Source organism: Lates calcarifer, linkage group LG19, assembly GCF_001640805.2.
Source record: "Lates calcarifer isolate ASB-BC8 linkage group LG19, TLL_Latcal_v3, whole genome shotgun sequence".
Lineage (NCBI taxonomy): Eukaryota > Metazoa > Chordata > Actinopteri > Centropomidae > Lates > Lates calcarifer.
This window is the reverse complement of record NC_066851.1, coordinates 22061133-22078039: the sequence shown is the minus strand read 5'-3', so window position 1 is coordinate 22078039 and position 16907 is coordinate 22061133. Positions and strand designations below refer to the sequence as shown.

General features: G+C 41.2%; 2 protein-coding genes across 4 annotated transcripts in view; one reads left to right on the top strand and one right to left on the bottom strand.

Annotated features, from left to right (window-relative positions):
* The window catches only part of LOC108902197 (phospholipase B1, membrane-associated), a 58913-nt gene that overhangs the window by 22151 nt on the left and 19855 nt on the right, over nucleotides 1-16907 (top strand). The window lies entirely within an intron of this gene.
* Nucleotides 8948-15895, bottom strand: cdca4 (cell division cycle associated 4). Of its 2 annotated transcripts, XM_018703949.2 has the most exons (3): nucleotides 15731-15892; nucleotides 11904-12041; nucleotides 8948-11582 (listed from the first exon to the last, which is right to left on the bottom strand). In XM_018703949.2, exon 3 carries the CDS (start codon nucleotides 11571-11573, stop codon nucleotides 10650-10652), a length of 924 nt encoding a protein of 307 aa, XP_018559465.1. In that variant the 5' UTR covers nucleotides 11574-11582; nucleotides 11904-12041; nucleotides 15731-15892; the 3' UTR covers nucleotides 8948-10649. The 2 variants fall into 2 exon arrangements, with proteins under 2 accessions (XP_018559465.1, XP_018559464.1); XM_018703948.2 differs by lacking the exon at nucleotides 11904-12041 and having other exon boundaries at nucleotides 15731-15895.

Below are 16907 nucleotides of genomic sequence, written 5' to 3'. Positions count from 1 at the left end.
CCAGTGGTGTTCACTGAGCGTGGAGGAAAAAAAAAAAAAGACCAAGATGAGGGAAGAAACGATGCCGATTCTGGCTCTGAGTGCTTTACATAACACCTCGCCACAGTTCTTAGGGCTTTTTTATCAATGAAGCTCGAGCTCAGACAGCCACGAACACCTCAACACGAATGAAAATTAGGGTTCAGTAGTAAGGCACGTTGTCGACATGAGACCAGAGATGGAAATGAGGACGGATTACTTTGATCTGACAGGGGAGGCGTTGGATTTTCAGCCGAGATCAGACGATGAAATAAACAACTCTGAACAGTTTCTATCAGTAACGGATAGTCTATGGCTCATGGTGTAGAAACAGGAGTGTCCAGGTTAACTGACAACAAACAGACATCAGGAGGTAGAACAGGAGTAAACCACAGACAGTGAAGGTCAAGCATCTGATTCGTCTCGACCTTCCACTCACTGTATCTCTTCTACTAGACAGGACATTGGAGTTTTCAGGTAGAAACACATATAAAACTGTTTTAAAAAAAACTCCAAACATTGCAATAAAAATTCACACCATCAAGGCCATAAAAATACATAGGCTTCTGTTGTCATTTACAATTCTGAGACATGGCAAGGTTGCCCTGATGTTTGACTTGAGGCAATCAGCTCCTCAGTCAGAACCAGACTGGGATTACATTACCGTTTAAAATACATGTTTTTGCTGCGTTCATGTCGTGTTAGGATTTAACGTAAAATACAAGCTGCCGATCATCCTCACGGTGAAAAGGACGAGTATATTTCTTGTACAGGCTCTTCTGATTGGTGTCAACCAAAGTCAACCAAAGCAAATGGACGTGGCAGCAAATACACTGACAGGTCCATAAGGAATCTAAATGATAAGTTACACTCACACCCAAACAATAGACTCTACATACAAAGCACAGGTAATATCTGCTGCAGTTTGTGGTTGATTTTTCATTCATAAATAAGAATAATATTAGATAAAGGCGTTAAACTTTTTACCCTTTCCCTACCAGACTGAGTTGTCATCCCATTTTTTCTTGTGCCTGAACGTGGCGTTGATCTCCGGGGACTGGAAGCTTACTTCTTTGGCTAGTAAATCCCCCAAAATTCAGCGGCCACGTTCTCCTTTTCATCAGCCAAACAAGGTATATAGATGCAGGTCCACCCTCTCTGACTGCTGGATGACCACAGCCGCCAAGAGTGTTGGCTGATTTCTAATTTAAAGATCCTACATGGTGCATTAAAAAAAAGAAGGAAAAACCATTCAGTCCCAGTGCCGAAGGGAAACCCAGGCAGGCCTTTGCCCTCCTGGGCTGGCTGAAGCACACCCTCTTAAGTAATTGAAGGGATTTCAATTAATAATCAACCCAGGTCTGATCTAACAGCCTGAGTGACGCACAACCCACGGCAGCTCAGGTTCCTTCTTCCTGAGCAGTGGATTCACTCAGAGAGCTGCTGCTGCTTTGACTGAAACCAACAAGTGAAAAAAGTGGCATAAAAACACTTGAGAAATTTAAGGTTCCACCTGCATTTACAGTTTTACTGAATGGAGGAAAGTCCACCTTTGACACTCTCGCACTGTTTCATTGCATCAAGTTGCGATGTCCAATCCTGTCCGTTGCAACACTTTCTACAGCAGTGTCGCAATATATTCTTTGGCCGTAGTGACTTTGTATAGACATGCCTTACCCACTGCTACTACAGATTATTCACAGATAACTCAAAAAGACAACTTGATTTACTCTGGCAAGCTGCCTGATCTGTTCCCACAAAAATCTAGAAACTGGTCTTTGTGTCCCTCCTAAAATGTTGAACACCCACAGTCATATCTGATTACTGTAAAGCCGGAATTAACGACTGTTCTCATTGATTAATCTGCCAATTATTTCCTTAAATAACTGATTAAGCATTTGAAATGCCCATCTAAGTTTCCCAGAGCTGAAAGTAATATCTTAAATTGCTTGTTTTGTTTGATCTAGCAGTCCAAATCCCATTTCAGAACAATATAAAACAGAGAAAAGTAGCAAATTCTCTCATTTAAGAAGCATTTTTGCTTGAAAAATTGATTATCAAAATTGTTGCAGGTTAATTTTCTGTCTGTTTTCTGCCATTAAACTTGACAGTAATGTGTGGAAATCTCTCACCTGCAGTATGTTTTGGTCATTAACCACAGAAACAGTGCAAAAGTGTTTTGAATTGGATGTTTTCCTCATATCTTCATCCACTACAATAAATATTGTGTCTAATTTGAGGCACCGGGTCATGAACTTAACTTATGATGCTGGATGGTTCCTTATGAATGAGGTACGAGCATAAGAATTAGTGTTTTATTCTACCTCAAACTAGCTGAAGTTTAAAACCAAAATGCCAGATGGAGCCTTAAAATATTCAAGGTCACGTTTAAAGTTCATCGACCCTCAAGTCAGTCTTTGTTCCCCGTCTCCGCTGTCAGCGTCCTCAGTCGGAGTAGCTGTGATCAGATTCCCAAATCCTTGATCAACCAAGTGTAGTGAATCTTAGTCTTGGTGATCAGGACTTTACCAGAATCTCCATGATGTGGTCCAGCTCGTTCAAGTCCATTAGACACGACTGGAGACTCCCAGGCGAGCTGTGGCCCGGAGATCGCATTTTCACGTCCTCGTCCGCCCAGAGCGACACGCTGACGGGCCACAGAGAGCCCGACGCCCAGGCGGAAGGCAGATCTGAAGTCTCATACATCGACGTGTCAATGTCCTCGAAGATGTCGTCCAGGGCGAGGTCGCTGAGGTAGCCCATGGCGTTTACTGCATCACTAAAAGCGCTGATCGTCGCAGCAGGCAGCATTTTCTGCTGGTCGGGCAAGCTGCCCACCTCCTGAGAGGGGAATTCAGGGGACAGAGGAGGAGACAGGGGCAGGTTGTCCCCGTCACCCTCCGCACACCCGGGGCACGTGACCGGCATGTCCTCCCTGAAGTCATCCCTGAGAAGACGGGAGTCGGGGTGGACGTCGTCGAGGAGCACGTCCGGGCCGCAGGCTCCCGCCCCGTCGCTCCGCATGTCCTCCTGGATCTGCCTGAGCGTGTTGACGAGCAGCACAGGAGCGACGGAGGCTGAGCTCCATCCCGGCCTGGTAGCGCTGGAGCTTCTCCAGGCAGAGGCCGAGCACCAGCTGACGCTGCTGCAGGTGGCTCATTTCCGATTTGGACGGAGCCACGAGGAGCCCGCCCTCATCCTCCCTGTCCTCCTCCTCATTCTGCTCCTTCTCTTCCGTCACGGCAGCAGGGAGCACCTCCGCCTCCAGCTCCTCCAAACAGCTCCACTTTCGCTTCACACCACGACCCAACATCGACCTTGATCAATAGATAGAGGTTAACAGTTATAATGTGATAAAGAACAGTGGGTTTGACCAGAGAGACTGATACAGTGATGATGTCCCTCTGTAGTAATGACGCTAATATTGATCATTTTACTTTCATAGACAAATACCACGAGTATAAACTATTTTGTTTGGTCAGATTGTTAAATGATCTACAATAATGTTACCAACTCTTTGAGATGCAGTTCAACTTAGTAGAGAAACTGATATTAATAAAAAAGTCAACAAAAGACAAAGACAATTAAAGATTTAAGTTAAAGAGGGCTACTAACGATTTTCATTATCACTTTGTGAAACACCTGCTCTTTTACTTGCTTATTTTGTGTGAGTGAAAAGTGTATGTACATACACTGTACAGCTGCAATGATTAGTCGATTAATCGATTAGACAATTGACAGAAGATTGATCGGCAACTACTTTTATAATTGATCAATCGTTCTAGTTATTTTTTCAAGCAAACAGTCCAAACATCTGCTGGTTAAAGCTTCTAAAATGTGATGATTTGGAAGTTTTCTTCTTTGTTCTCTCATTATAAACTGAATATTTTTGTGTTTTTGGACCTGAAATCTGAACACATCATCTTTAGCTTTGGAAAACTAGTGACTCCTCTCACTATTACCTGCCATTTCATGACTGTTAGTTGCAGCACTAATACACTTTTTCAGCAACTACATATGACTTTGTTGTGGCTGATTATACTGTTATAATATACTGTATACTGATAAAATTTGTTTGGTTGATTAATTTTCTTGATTGATTAGTTGATTAATCGACTAATCGTTTCAGCTCTGACAGACACAAGAACCTGTCGTTTGAAAAGTCAGAAGGTAGAGACTTTCTGTCTGCTCAGCTGGCAAGAAAACGAAAGCCCGACATTGAAAACAGTAGCTGATTATTTTTCAGAAACACTGAGACACATGTGAGATCACATCAAGCCTGCACTGCCGTGTAGTAAAACCTTGCATCCAGTTTATGTAAGAGCACCCAATATGGCTACTTTCCCATTCACTTTCAATTTAACGGCTCCAGGGAAAGTAGTACTGACACTCAAACTAAAAAAAACACACATTTGCAGACAAATATTAGATAAACTTTACAGGGTGGATGTGTGGCATTTTCAATTTTACACGTTTGACAAGTGAACATTTTAACTAGTATGAGTCACTGTGTAGACACTCCTGCAGGCTGAGACTTTACTCATCCATACAGACATGAGTTAGTTACCTAAAGATCACTGTCTCTCAAATTTTTTATTTATAAGACAAAGATTCACATGACAAAAAACACATTTAATGAGAGCCTGACCCCCATCTGAGCAGCTGTTCAGTCTGATTTCATAAGGAAATAAAGTAAAAATCTATCATTAAATAACATATTCCTACAGTTTTCTCTCTTAAACTCGTAAAAAAGGAGAATATTTTCACTCTATGTCACTTACTTTGACGAGGAACAACCAAGAACAGTTCCCTAACCCCTTAACGGTCCCCGGACTTCAGCAGGAAAACGCAAGCCCCGTTTAAACCAAGTTTAAAGGGAAAACTTGAGGAGATTTAAAGAGAATAATAAAGATATATTTAAAAACCGACCTTGCGTGCCTTTGGAAAGTGTCATGAGGTGTGGAAATCCGTCGTGTTCTCGGCGCTTGTGTCGTTTCTTTCGCCGCCGCGTTCCTCTGCTATCGAGCCCAGGAATATGAGGAATGTACAGTCGGTCCGTCCACAGCGGCGGCGGCGGCGGGGGGAAGCGCCAGAGCTCAGGGCTCGTGATGATTGGTGGACTGGGCTCGCTGATCAAGCCTCCGCCTCCGCCACTCACGGGGCAGCGAATGTGCGGATGTCTGTTCTGACTGCGAGCTGCCGCCGCGTTCAGGTGCGGCTCGTAAAAAAGAGCAATTAGACGCCTCGGAGCACACGTGAGCTGCGAAAGTAGGGAAAATGAACGAGGGAAATTTGGGATTTTTGCTGAATTACCAACCGGGCATTGTTGGGTAGCTACCCTACACCTGGCAAGGGCCCCTAAAGTCACAAGTTAACTCCACAGCATGTGGGTGTGTCATATTAGAGCAATGCAAATTTGTAAGAAATCTGCACCACACGTGTACAGTATCGACTGTGATGGTGCCTCCATCTCAAAATCCCTGTTTCAAAACCTAGTTTAAATACTTTAATTTATATTACACGTATTTGTTGTAAATTAGTGTTCTGTCTTAGGTCGTTATTACTATTCAGATTACTAGATGCTAGATTCTACTAATCCAGAGTACTGAGAGGCCGCAACCAACAATTATCATCAAATATCATAATCAATATGTCTGACAGTTATTTCCTTATTGATCAACTGATTGTTCAGCATATATAATGAAATACTTGTGCCTTATTTAGTAGTTTATGTTACTCAACTCCAACACCACCCCTGTACTTTTACCTATGTAGTATTTTAAATGTGTGGCTTTTACTTGTAATGGAGTGTTATTAATTTTTTTTACTGGTATTGTTATTGAGGTACAGGATCTGAGTGCTTGTTCCACTGTCCCCTGTTGTGTATCACTGTGAAACAAGCTTTCTCAATTTTCTGGCTCATAACTTTGAAGTTTTTACTCGTAAATGAACTGAAAAAAATGTTAAATTGTCATGTGAGTTTGAATATAACAGGAGGCCAGGGGAGAATTCATGTTTAGGTATTAAAACAATATCAAACAAATATGTATCAGTGTTAGAAATCTCTAGAACGCCTGTCGTTGCAGTGAGTGCCTGAATGCAGCATTTTAAAGGGCCAGGTGACTCAGAAGGGGAAGGGGGGGCGCAGGGAGGATGTGACCGGAAAAAGACGAGAAGGCAAACACCAAATAAGGAAGCTCTTCATTCACGTTTTTCCGCTTCTTCCTCCTCCTGAACCTGCCACAACCGCACTTATTACTTCTTCTTTCCTCTTTTCTCTTAACCAGAGAGTAAACGTTCAGCATTGTGGAATTATTACAGTCATCATGTGCTGACCTACATTTTGTGGTGTTTTGGTGACAGAACTGCATGGTTACACTTAACAAAACAAAATGCTCATGTGCCTGTGAGCTCTTTAAATTTCCAATCAGTGCCAAAAGATCAAAAATACAGAAAAAGTAGAAGATCCAGTAAATAAATTATTACCTTTAACCTTAGTGTTAAGGGGTTAGGTGAGAAAAAAGTGACATTTTTTGCCTTTAAATTGTTTATTAAAACCACTTAATCTCCATTAGGCAAACACAAAATTCAACAAGCTACAGGGTTTATTTTGTCAGTATTTCCAACTAAAATTTTGTATCTGAATGTGACAAATGGTTGTCTTGACCTCAGATCTGTAGTAGAGGCACCTGAAGGCAGCACAAGACTAGTGACCTGATAGTACTCATTAACCTTGAACTCGCTCACGTTTTAAAGGCGGCGTAGTCTCCTCAGAGCAGATAACACGTGTATTATGAGTATAGTATGTTGCATATTACACCAAAGGTCAGAGTAACTGCTTCCAGACATGACCCCTGAACGTCACATGGTGTAAACTCTGTATTTTTGGAGCATCTCTGAAAACACTGCATGGATTCTATTGCTGGACTCTATTGCTGCTTTTTAAGACACTGTAGTTTCTTTCTCTGATGACTGGTTTTTTCCTCAGGCTGCCTCTTTTTTTTTTTTTCTTTTTTCTTTTTTGCTGACTCACCAAGAGGCCATTAATCTTTAACTATAGGCTAACCGAGACTAGGCAGCAGGCCAACATGCAGAGTAAGCTACAATTTTACGCAGAAATACCTTCTGATGGTCTCAGACAAGGCTTCGTGAGAATTTCATTTAATTGCTGCATGTTTAAGGACACGAAAAGTCTGTCCTCAGTTGACTGAACGGTGGCATTCATTATTAACAGGACATTTAAAATGGGTTTAGCTGTGGTGCACAGTAGCTGCAAACAGACAATAGTCCTGCTCTGTTGAATCCACTGTAACTCTGTATCTCTGCATGTTTAATAAGGAATCTCACGGTACAAACACTCAGCAGTCACTGTAACAAAGCACGGCACCAGACTCCTTCAGGATTTACCTGATTGTTCTGAGAAACAAGTTTGTGCATGCTTCACAAACCGGCTGTCACCTCAGTTCTGATTTCCATCTGTATCCTTAACACTGGGTTTGGAAACTGTCAGGCAGTGAAAGCTCAGCTGTGCTTATTATTTGATCAATTGTTTCCTGATCAATACAATAATTACCTCCACCAAGGAGCTTATGTTTTCACCTGTGTCTGCAGATTTGTTTGTTTATTTGTCAGCAGGATTATGCAAAAAGTAGCGAACCAAACTTAGTGGAGGGAAAGGACACAGGCCAACGATGAACCAAGTGAATTATAGTGCAAATTTTGTTTTTATCACATTACGAGATAAGGCATTTGGCCTTGGTGGTGGAAGTTTAAAAACTGTTTAGAGACACTCTTTAGGCCTGTTCTGTTAAATGACAGTGACATAAATGGGCATCCACTCAAAGTGAGTTATCAAATAATCATTTCATCTGGCACAGACACTGTATTTGTAGCCTTATAACTTCTTATTTACTCTGGTCAGTTCCATATAATTGCCTTAGTCAGTCTTATGTTGCTGTGGATGAGAAGTAATAATCATGCTTGGCCTTGAAACAAGCACTTTGAAAGACGTGTTTAAGGATAAAGATGGTGATATTCTGTCCCTTGAAAAGACCAAAACCAATAAGGAACTGATCTAGTCTGATCTGAACAAGTATTGTGTATCCAGACGCCAAGATGTCTCACTCCTCTCTGCTCCATTGTTGTCTAAAAACTATAACAAACCCACTATTATTCTAATAATATTATGAATTTGATACAGGTCATGGAAACAGCACAATCTGTTTGGATATTACATATCTGCCCTTTTTCCAAATGTAGCATTTTCTGATTAAAACATGTGGAATATGCTGATAATAGTTGGATTTTAGGGGCAGAATATGTGTCTCAGTTGGGGTTTTTACAACACACAGTGTCTTCCCTGTGTAGGTCCAGCTCTGTGTGTTACACACAAGCCTACCTGGCAAGTTTTTAAAATATTTAATATTTAAAATATCAGGAGTATGCACGGCTGCACAAAAACAGGAATATTAGTGGAATATTCACCATCATTAGCCGTGCAAACAGCTCAGCAGGAACACTGCTGCTCTGAGTGACATGTTCCTTCATTTTAATAAACATGGGCACTGTAGTTTATTTGAAGTCAAAGCTGCTGAAGGAAATAACACTTTTTGTTCCTGTATGAGTAACATTTGCTAAAAACTACAGTCGCCAGTTACAGGATATTTTTATCCATTTAAAAAGGCTGAGTAAAGCATATTTTTGTGGCTTCAGTGGGAATGAATGGACCTGGGTGCTACAGACCATTTGGATACTGAGGACACACACTAACACATTGTTGGTTTTGGTTTTTTCATAAGTATTGCTGACAGTTAAGCTCATGCAAATCCAAAGGTCAATACCGCTCTGCGGTAACAGCAGTAAAATTAAATAAATAAAGCCATCGCAGCCTCCGAGTAAAATAAATGATTCACACCACACCGACACGATGAATAGTTGCACCTTTTATTATAAAAAATATTTACAAAGATGCTACAATGTTTTTTTCCTTAATATAAAAAAATGCATACATTTTACAACGGTAATTAGTCTTTGAAGTTCTAGCTCCCATTCAGACCAGAGTGACATCCTTCAGGAGTGTTGCGGTAAGGTATTAAGCGTGTCGTAATACTGTATTTTTAGTCAATACATTTTGTTTGCCTGAGTTAATCTCTTCATCACGATGATAAGGAACAATTTTGAAAAATGCATTTGATTTTCCACATCTTTAGGAGAAAGGCAACTGTTTGCATAAAAGGAATTAAAGGACATTTGAGTCGTATACAATCATTTTTGAAACACGTATGACAGAGCTGCATAGTGATTTGAATAGTAACCCGGTTATTATTATTACTGATGATAATAATAATAAAAAATGTGAGGAATAAATAGGTACTGCATTCAAAACGGGAGGGCAAAATTTGGATAAATATAATTTCATCGGGCCAATGAAGTCAATATGGCATGTCTGTACCTAGATATAATAAATACAATAAATAAAACAACAATAAATTAGATGGGTTAACACAGAGTTCTTCACTTGTAGTAAGTGAGAGAAAGAAATATGGCTTCTTGATGCAGTTATCACCCCGGGGTTTCTCCAAATGCTTCAGGAAAAAGCTGCTATTATTATTGTTATTAGATCTGTAAAGAAGAAGGGCAGGAAACTTACTTTAAAATTTGTCCGCTGGCGACTGTAAAATTACCAGAAACAGACAAATCTTAACCAGCGTTTGGTTGGTGGCTGGCAGTAAAATTCCCGCCGCCCCGCGTAAAGCTTTAGAGGAAAATGAAAAGAACAGCGCCTATAAAGTGTGACGATGCCAGTCCTGACACCTGTTACAGTCGACTTGTTATACCAAACCATGGGAAGACACTGTCTCAAGTCTGGCTACATTAAAATTTTAAAAATCGCCTGGGAGGGAAAAAAATAATAATAATATCAAATGATACTTGCAAAATCCCCCAGCTGTATAATGCAAAAAATATATTTCTATATACACATACGTACATATACATATATTCCATTCATAATTGCTCAAATCTTTAGGAAAATATGCATTGATTCATAGATTTGGATTTACAATTTGTTCTGGTTTTCTGATGCATGTAGTGTGATGAATTGTTCCTCAGTCCATGTAACAATAAATAGAAATGGACAAAAATGGCAGAAGAGTACGACCAGAAGGAGCTAGTATGACAGAATGTATGACAGACGTAAACATGGAAAGTACGTAAATAAGAATGCATCATGGTATAGGTAATTATCTTCGCCTTCTCACAGATATTGTCGAGTTTTTGGATTTCATCAGCAAAGTAGGAAACTAACTGCTCCGCCCCACAGGCCAGGAAGGCATGTGAATCCCCAAATTTATTGATTTCACCCTCAATACTTGAACTGCCAATTACATTTTTTTAATAAAAGACGAAGGCCCCAACTGCAGCTGCCAACTGTGGCTGTTAGAGGAGACTAACTACATCCCTAACAGCTGATCCCAAAAATCTACTCGGCTCGCTGTTAATTTCCCACCTTGTCCCAAAACCTCCAACAATCTCCATGTGTAACAACACCACATACAGAACATGCACGTGTACTGTGCATAGTCTGGAAAGAGTCTGTGGGATCAGTACAGGCCAGAGGAATGTTCTGAGTTTCAGGATCCCACTATGATCTCCATGATGTGGTCCAGTTCGTTCAGGTCTGACCTGCAGCTCGAGCTGGAGCTCAGGGCCGTCGGCCCGTGAGAGGAAAGGCTCTCCAGCAGATCGTAAGGCCCCATCTTGGGGGCGCTCTGCATGCCTGTCAGCACCGTATCGAGGTCATAGTAGGACGGGTCCACGTCTGAAAACAGTTCCTCGAGCGCAGGGTCAGGGGGCGGCGCCGGGTGCTTGATCTCAAAAGTCCCAAAAACCTGCTCCCCTGTCCTGGAGTCTGCGCTCAGGTGGTCCCGGTCTCCTTCCTCTCCCTCCGACACACACTCCTCGCTGTCCTCCTCTTCGTCCTCCTCGCACTCGGCGTCTTCCTCCTCCTCCTCCCAGCAGGGCCCCATGCCGAAGGGTCCTGCCAGGTAAGAGGCAGAGGACAGCTGGGGGGAGACGGGCGACAAGGTGGACATGGTGACCTCTGTCTCCACGTCTCCCTCCATCACCACCTCCTCGGAGTGGTATCCTTCCTCCAGGCCAACCACTGAGAAGGGTTTGGGGCTCTGCCCTGCCTGAGCCGCCGCGTCCGTCTGCCGGCACAGCACCTCGGTGGCCACCAGGCGGTCGGCGGGACACTGGGCGGCTGCCAGGGCCTGGGTCATTATCTGCCAGGTGCCGTCCTGGGTCATCTCCTCCTGGATCTGCCGCACCGTGTTAGCAATAAGCACCGAGCGGCACAGGTTGGGCTCCACCAGCATGTGGCAGAGCTGCAGCTTGATCAGCGACATGTCAAGCAGCGACTGCCGCTGCAGGCTGTAAGAGGACGACAGCGTCCGAGCCGCTGCCGCAGATGATGCCGCCTGGCCCTGGTCGCTGCTGGAGACCGGCTCCTCCCCGGAGTCTGAGAACTTGCGCTTGGTGCCCTTCGGGAACATGTTGTCTCTCTGCGATGATGGCCAGGAGACAGAAACACAGTCAGACACCCGACAGCAACATTTATCTGAGAATTTATCACACTGACAAACACACAAAATGGCTACTGTTCTGAATTTCTCTAGCTACAGAAAAAGTGCCATGTAATTAATTATGTAAATGTGTGATGTAATGAGGCTATGTGGTGTAATTTGTGTATGGTCATGAGGGAGCTAGCGCTACAATCTGCTGAACAGCAGCTGTGACTTTATAAATAAACTCTACAGGTTTGTGAACTACGGTAAACAGTAAATTGTTTGTTGTAGTTGTTTTTTTCTTAAAGTTTGCTATACCTTTCCTGTTGAGAGGCACAGGCAATAGCAATGCAGCTTGGTCCCGGCTGCAACGCTTCAAGTACTTTTGTACGAGCGACAAGCAGCTTTTGTTCAGCACCATTTCTGCCCATTTTAGGCCAGTCTGAGGCAAGACTCCTGCTGGGCGGAACAACCACACTTTTAACAGACCACTGAGCCACCGAAAATAGAATGGTTACCAACTAAATGCGGACGCTGCATCAAAGTAAGCACAGACTAGAGAAGACCTTTGTCAGAAAACAAAAACAGCACTCAAGTTACATGATCAGTGCACTTATATTCTTTCCCACTGGCACCTGTGATCAAGAAAATCAAAAAGATATCCTAATCAATAAGGTGCTTTTAAGGAGTAAAAGTGATAAGAATATGAAAAATAATAGCATTCACAATAATCACAAAACAGTATACCACCATGAACCACTAGTATTTACAGGGGATATCAGGTTTCCGGGTCTACGCACGCCACGCTTCAAAAACTAGTAGAACAAGATTTTCACTTTCTCTTCACTGAGGAGGGGAAGAAAAGTAGAGTCAACTTCCTTAAAACACACCACTTCGAATACACAGATGTCTTACAGGAACAAAACAACACTCCTGCCAACATTAAAGGCCCTTCTGACTCCCCAAAATAAACGGGATGCAAGTAAATAGGAGACTGAGCTCTGAACAGCAGCCTGTGGCATTTAATTTTCCATCAGACAGAAAAATAGTGTGCAGTGTCCGGCTGTGTCTCCTCTGTGTAAAACCTGTGGGCAGGGCATTTGGGTGAATAGATTCCACTTGCTTCAGATTTCTATTTGTGATACATTTTCTTTAAAAAAAAAAAAAAAAACAATCACAAAAAGTAAAAACCAAGTGTACAATGAAAATAATATTCATACATGTTGGTCTCCAAAGCACAAGCACAGCATTAGGGTTTACAAAATAGAAATAAACAGCAAAGAGTTGTTAACAATTTTACAAAAACTGCCCACTTTTCTGTGGAAAACCAAAATTAAACTAAGAGCACTACACAATTCATCTGCAAACCAACAAGGCAGAATTTGTTTTACTTTAAATTTTCATCTTGCAATGCCAGGCAAAACTAAAACCCTATAATCTGTGCAAATTATACACCATTTTAAAATTAACACATTGTGCACTCAGGGATTAAATGCAAGATTTTACAGCCAAAAACTGGGATGACAAACACACCACATATTTTAACATTTAATCGACATATAATCAAACACTAAATCAGAAATATGAATGATTTCTAGTTAATTAGGAACTGATTAAACACCCAGTTGCTGTCCTTCTTTTCACACATACAACCCGACATTAAATAAGAAAGAAAAGATTAAATTACAGCTAGTCTTTCACCTGATTGATCACAGGAGTGAACTAAATCAGCACCACATTTTGACAAGTGACAATCCATACCAAAAAACAGAGGTGTATCTAATGGACACTGAGTGGGCTTGGGGGGAGTCTGGAGGTCTTTGAGTCCTCGCTTGCATAGAATAACATTTCCTGACAGTGGACAGAATAGGGGGGGAAAAAAAGTCATTTATGAAGGTGCCCGGAGATCTAAAATACAAAGAGTGAGAAAGCAATTATGGACATGTATGTTGTCTTCTTGTGTAGTGCATTTGTGCTGGCCCCTGTTAAATAAGAGACACTAGAGAGAACTATCTCCCTAAAGGAAAAACAAAACAAAAAAAATTTCAAATAGGAAATGAAAGACAACCAGGAAGACCTACAACCTGAGAGAAAGCACACTGCACAGAGAAGAGAAAACAGATTTTGGACATGAGAATTTCCTTTTCTTTTTTAAATGAATACTGATTCATATGTTTTTTTGAACACCCTATAGTTTAGCATTTTGGGGTTAAATCTCTGGGATTTAATTGTAAATGCCATAAATCTAGAGTAATGGTATTTGTTTTATATATTTTCTTTATTGTCTGACTGGAAATGGCGTAAACATCTTGAACACTGTGATCAGGAACCTGTAGCAGACAAATGTTACATCTTACAACAGATGCAATGTGTACTGTGTTTTTCACCTAATGTAGGTCAATTAGGTGTAGTCCAGTTCTCAGACCTACAGTATGTGAGTGGACATATTAATAACCAAAATCTAATATTAACAGTGCTACATTTTTTCCTTAATTTAAATCGATTTATTTTTCTTGGGCTGAAACAATTAGTGGTTATTTTGATAAGCGATTCATAATTTAAGTGATTTTACAAACAAAAAATAATGAAAAAATGTCACCCAAATAAGAAGATTTGTAGATTTTCTCTGTTTTATATAAATAAAAACTAAATATGTTTTGGTTTTTGATTGTTGGTCAGACAAAGCAACACTTCTGTGGTAATCTCTTTGGTGTCTGGGAAGTTGCAAAGGGGATTTTTGTCACTACGTGTTGACATTTAAGACTCAAATGAATACTCAACACATTATCAGCAGGTTAATCAATGATGAAACGACTGCTAGTCACTGACCTATATTTCCCAATGAATTAACAGGACGCAATAATATGAACATCTTTTAGGACAGAATAACAAAAAAAACTATACCATGCAACATGGTTCATTTAACTAAAAAAAAAATCACAAGTTGAAAGCAACCAAAACGCTGTGCCAGTTTGTGTGTGGTTATTGTGCTATTTTACACATCCATTCAAGTTTCAATACAAATATGTTCTGATTTTAAGACATATTTTGTCTGCTGTAGATGCTTTATTACAGTGTTTAAGCCCTAGATCATTTCCAGTACAAAAAAAAACATAAGCACAACTTTCATTTAAACCCTACACATTCTTGTTATGCTTTTAACAGTAACGTTAGTCATGAGTTTTAACGAGAAAATGCTGACATATATGGCGTTCAAAAACTTGTCTGGCAGATATCAGGAAATGAGTAATCAAGTGTAAAAGGAAAAAAATGAACCTGGTTGAAATTACGCAAACAGCACTTGGGTCTGGTAGTAGTATTACACAATAATATATATATATGAAAATATATGTCAGATCTACTGCTAAATATAGTGAACTGATATTAAACATTTCAACTAAACCGAGCACTTGTCTTGTACTATGCTAGGAGCCAGAAGCCAAACAAAATGCAGCCTCGCTTTACGTCAATGGCTCCTAGCATGACCCATCCCCCACTGCACTGAAAACCCAGCACTTCCACAGCTCGCCGTACTACATTAATAAATAAACTTAAAAACACGGCAGCGTTAATATCCCCGTTTTCTCATCGTGAACATACTGTAGCTATCACCGACCGGCAATTTAGAGCTGGTGGGGCCGGCTATAGAGAGCCTGCTCGGGGCTGCTGGCCGTGACTGCCGCATGCTTTGTCTTTTCAGCATCAGAGCTACCGAGCGACAATGAGGCCATTTTGCGCTAGTAGCTAACAGCTAGCCGGCTAGCTATGCTACGGAGCTGACTCGCGAGCCGCCGCTGGCTAACTGGGCTAAAGATGTTCACTGAAACGGAAAAACGATGCCTCCGTGGGGCAACAAAACGCTTGGCATTCGTTTCACTTTGGCCTTCTTTGGCTATTTCCTCTTACTCCCCCCCGCCATCACCACCAACCAAAAAAAAAGGAGAATGCTAGCAAGCTAATTAGCCAAAAAGCGCCCACCCACCACCACCCATCCTCCGCGGTCCTTCCTCCCTCTCTAGCCAAAAACAAGAGTTTTCGCCGCGGCTTCGGCTGTTAAGTTCCCCCCCTCCAAAAAAAACAACAAACCGCCGCCCGGGTGCCTGGTTAAAACGACTATCGCCGGGCGGTTGTGTGGCCGTACTCACCTCGTGTTTGTGTTATTTTATTCCCGTCTCGCTCATAGGATCGACGGCAGGGAAAGCGGAGATCAGGTTCAGATGAGATCATTCATGCCACGGCTTCAAAAACTGAACTACCTCTGTCCTGCTGCTGCTGCGGAGCGGACGGCAGGAGGGAAGGAAGGGAGGGGGGAGGGGAGCCGACAAAAGCCAGCCATATGCCTGGGATTCCTCTCTAATGATTTCTCCCTGCTTTTCTCCAGCACTAATGCTTTAATTTGACAAACAAGTGAAAGCTTGTGGTCGGCGTCAAAAACCAGAAATAAAACGTCAGATGTGATTTTAACTGAGCGATCTGCAAACCACCTTTATATTGTCTAACATCTTTATCAGAAATTAACAAACAGATAGTGGAGGAGGAATTATTTATCTTTAAGTAAAAAACAGTGGTGGAAGGAGTAAGTAGAAATAATACAGCGTTGAAATACTCTATTACAAGTAAAGTTTTTATCAGAGATAAAACAAACAACCAAAACAGTAAAAAGTAGTAGTGTAATGTAGTATAAAATGGAACACAAGCATAGCACTTAAATAAACAGATTGTATGAATACTCTATTACAAGTAAAGGTTTTTTTCAGAGATTAAACAAACAACCAAAAAATGAGTAGTGGAGGAATTATTTATCCTTTACTTAAGTAAAGCATTGGTGGAAGAAGTACAGATATAACTAAGTAGTAGTAGTAATAGAAGTAGAAGTGCAAAGTAGTTAAGTCTAAAGTACCTCAAAATTGGTCTTAAGTGCAGTACTTGAATAAACATACTTTGTTAGTTTCTGCCACTGAGTAAAAGGAGCAGTATCCAGTGGATGGAAAGTAACTAAGGACAGTTACTTTCCTACTAGTACTGTGCTTAGGACCAATTTTGACCTAATAGTGCTAATAATTATGCTATTTTCTACTTTTACTCCACTACATTTATCACTGATGCATATAAAATCTCACTTTACCATATTTATTCAACAGATACAGTTACAAGTATCTTCCTAGATTAGGATTACATTGATCTTATAAGATATGATGCGTTGTCTAAAAGTAGTAATAGGCCAATGTAGAAATACTCTATTACAGGTACAAGTCTAAACAAAACAGCAGTGGATTAATTTAAGTAAAAGCAGAGGCGGAAGAGGTACTTAGGTCTTTAAAA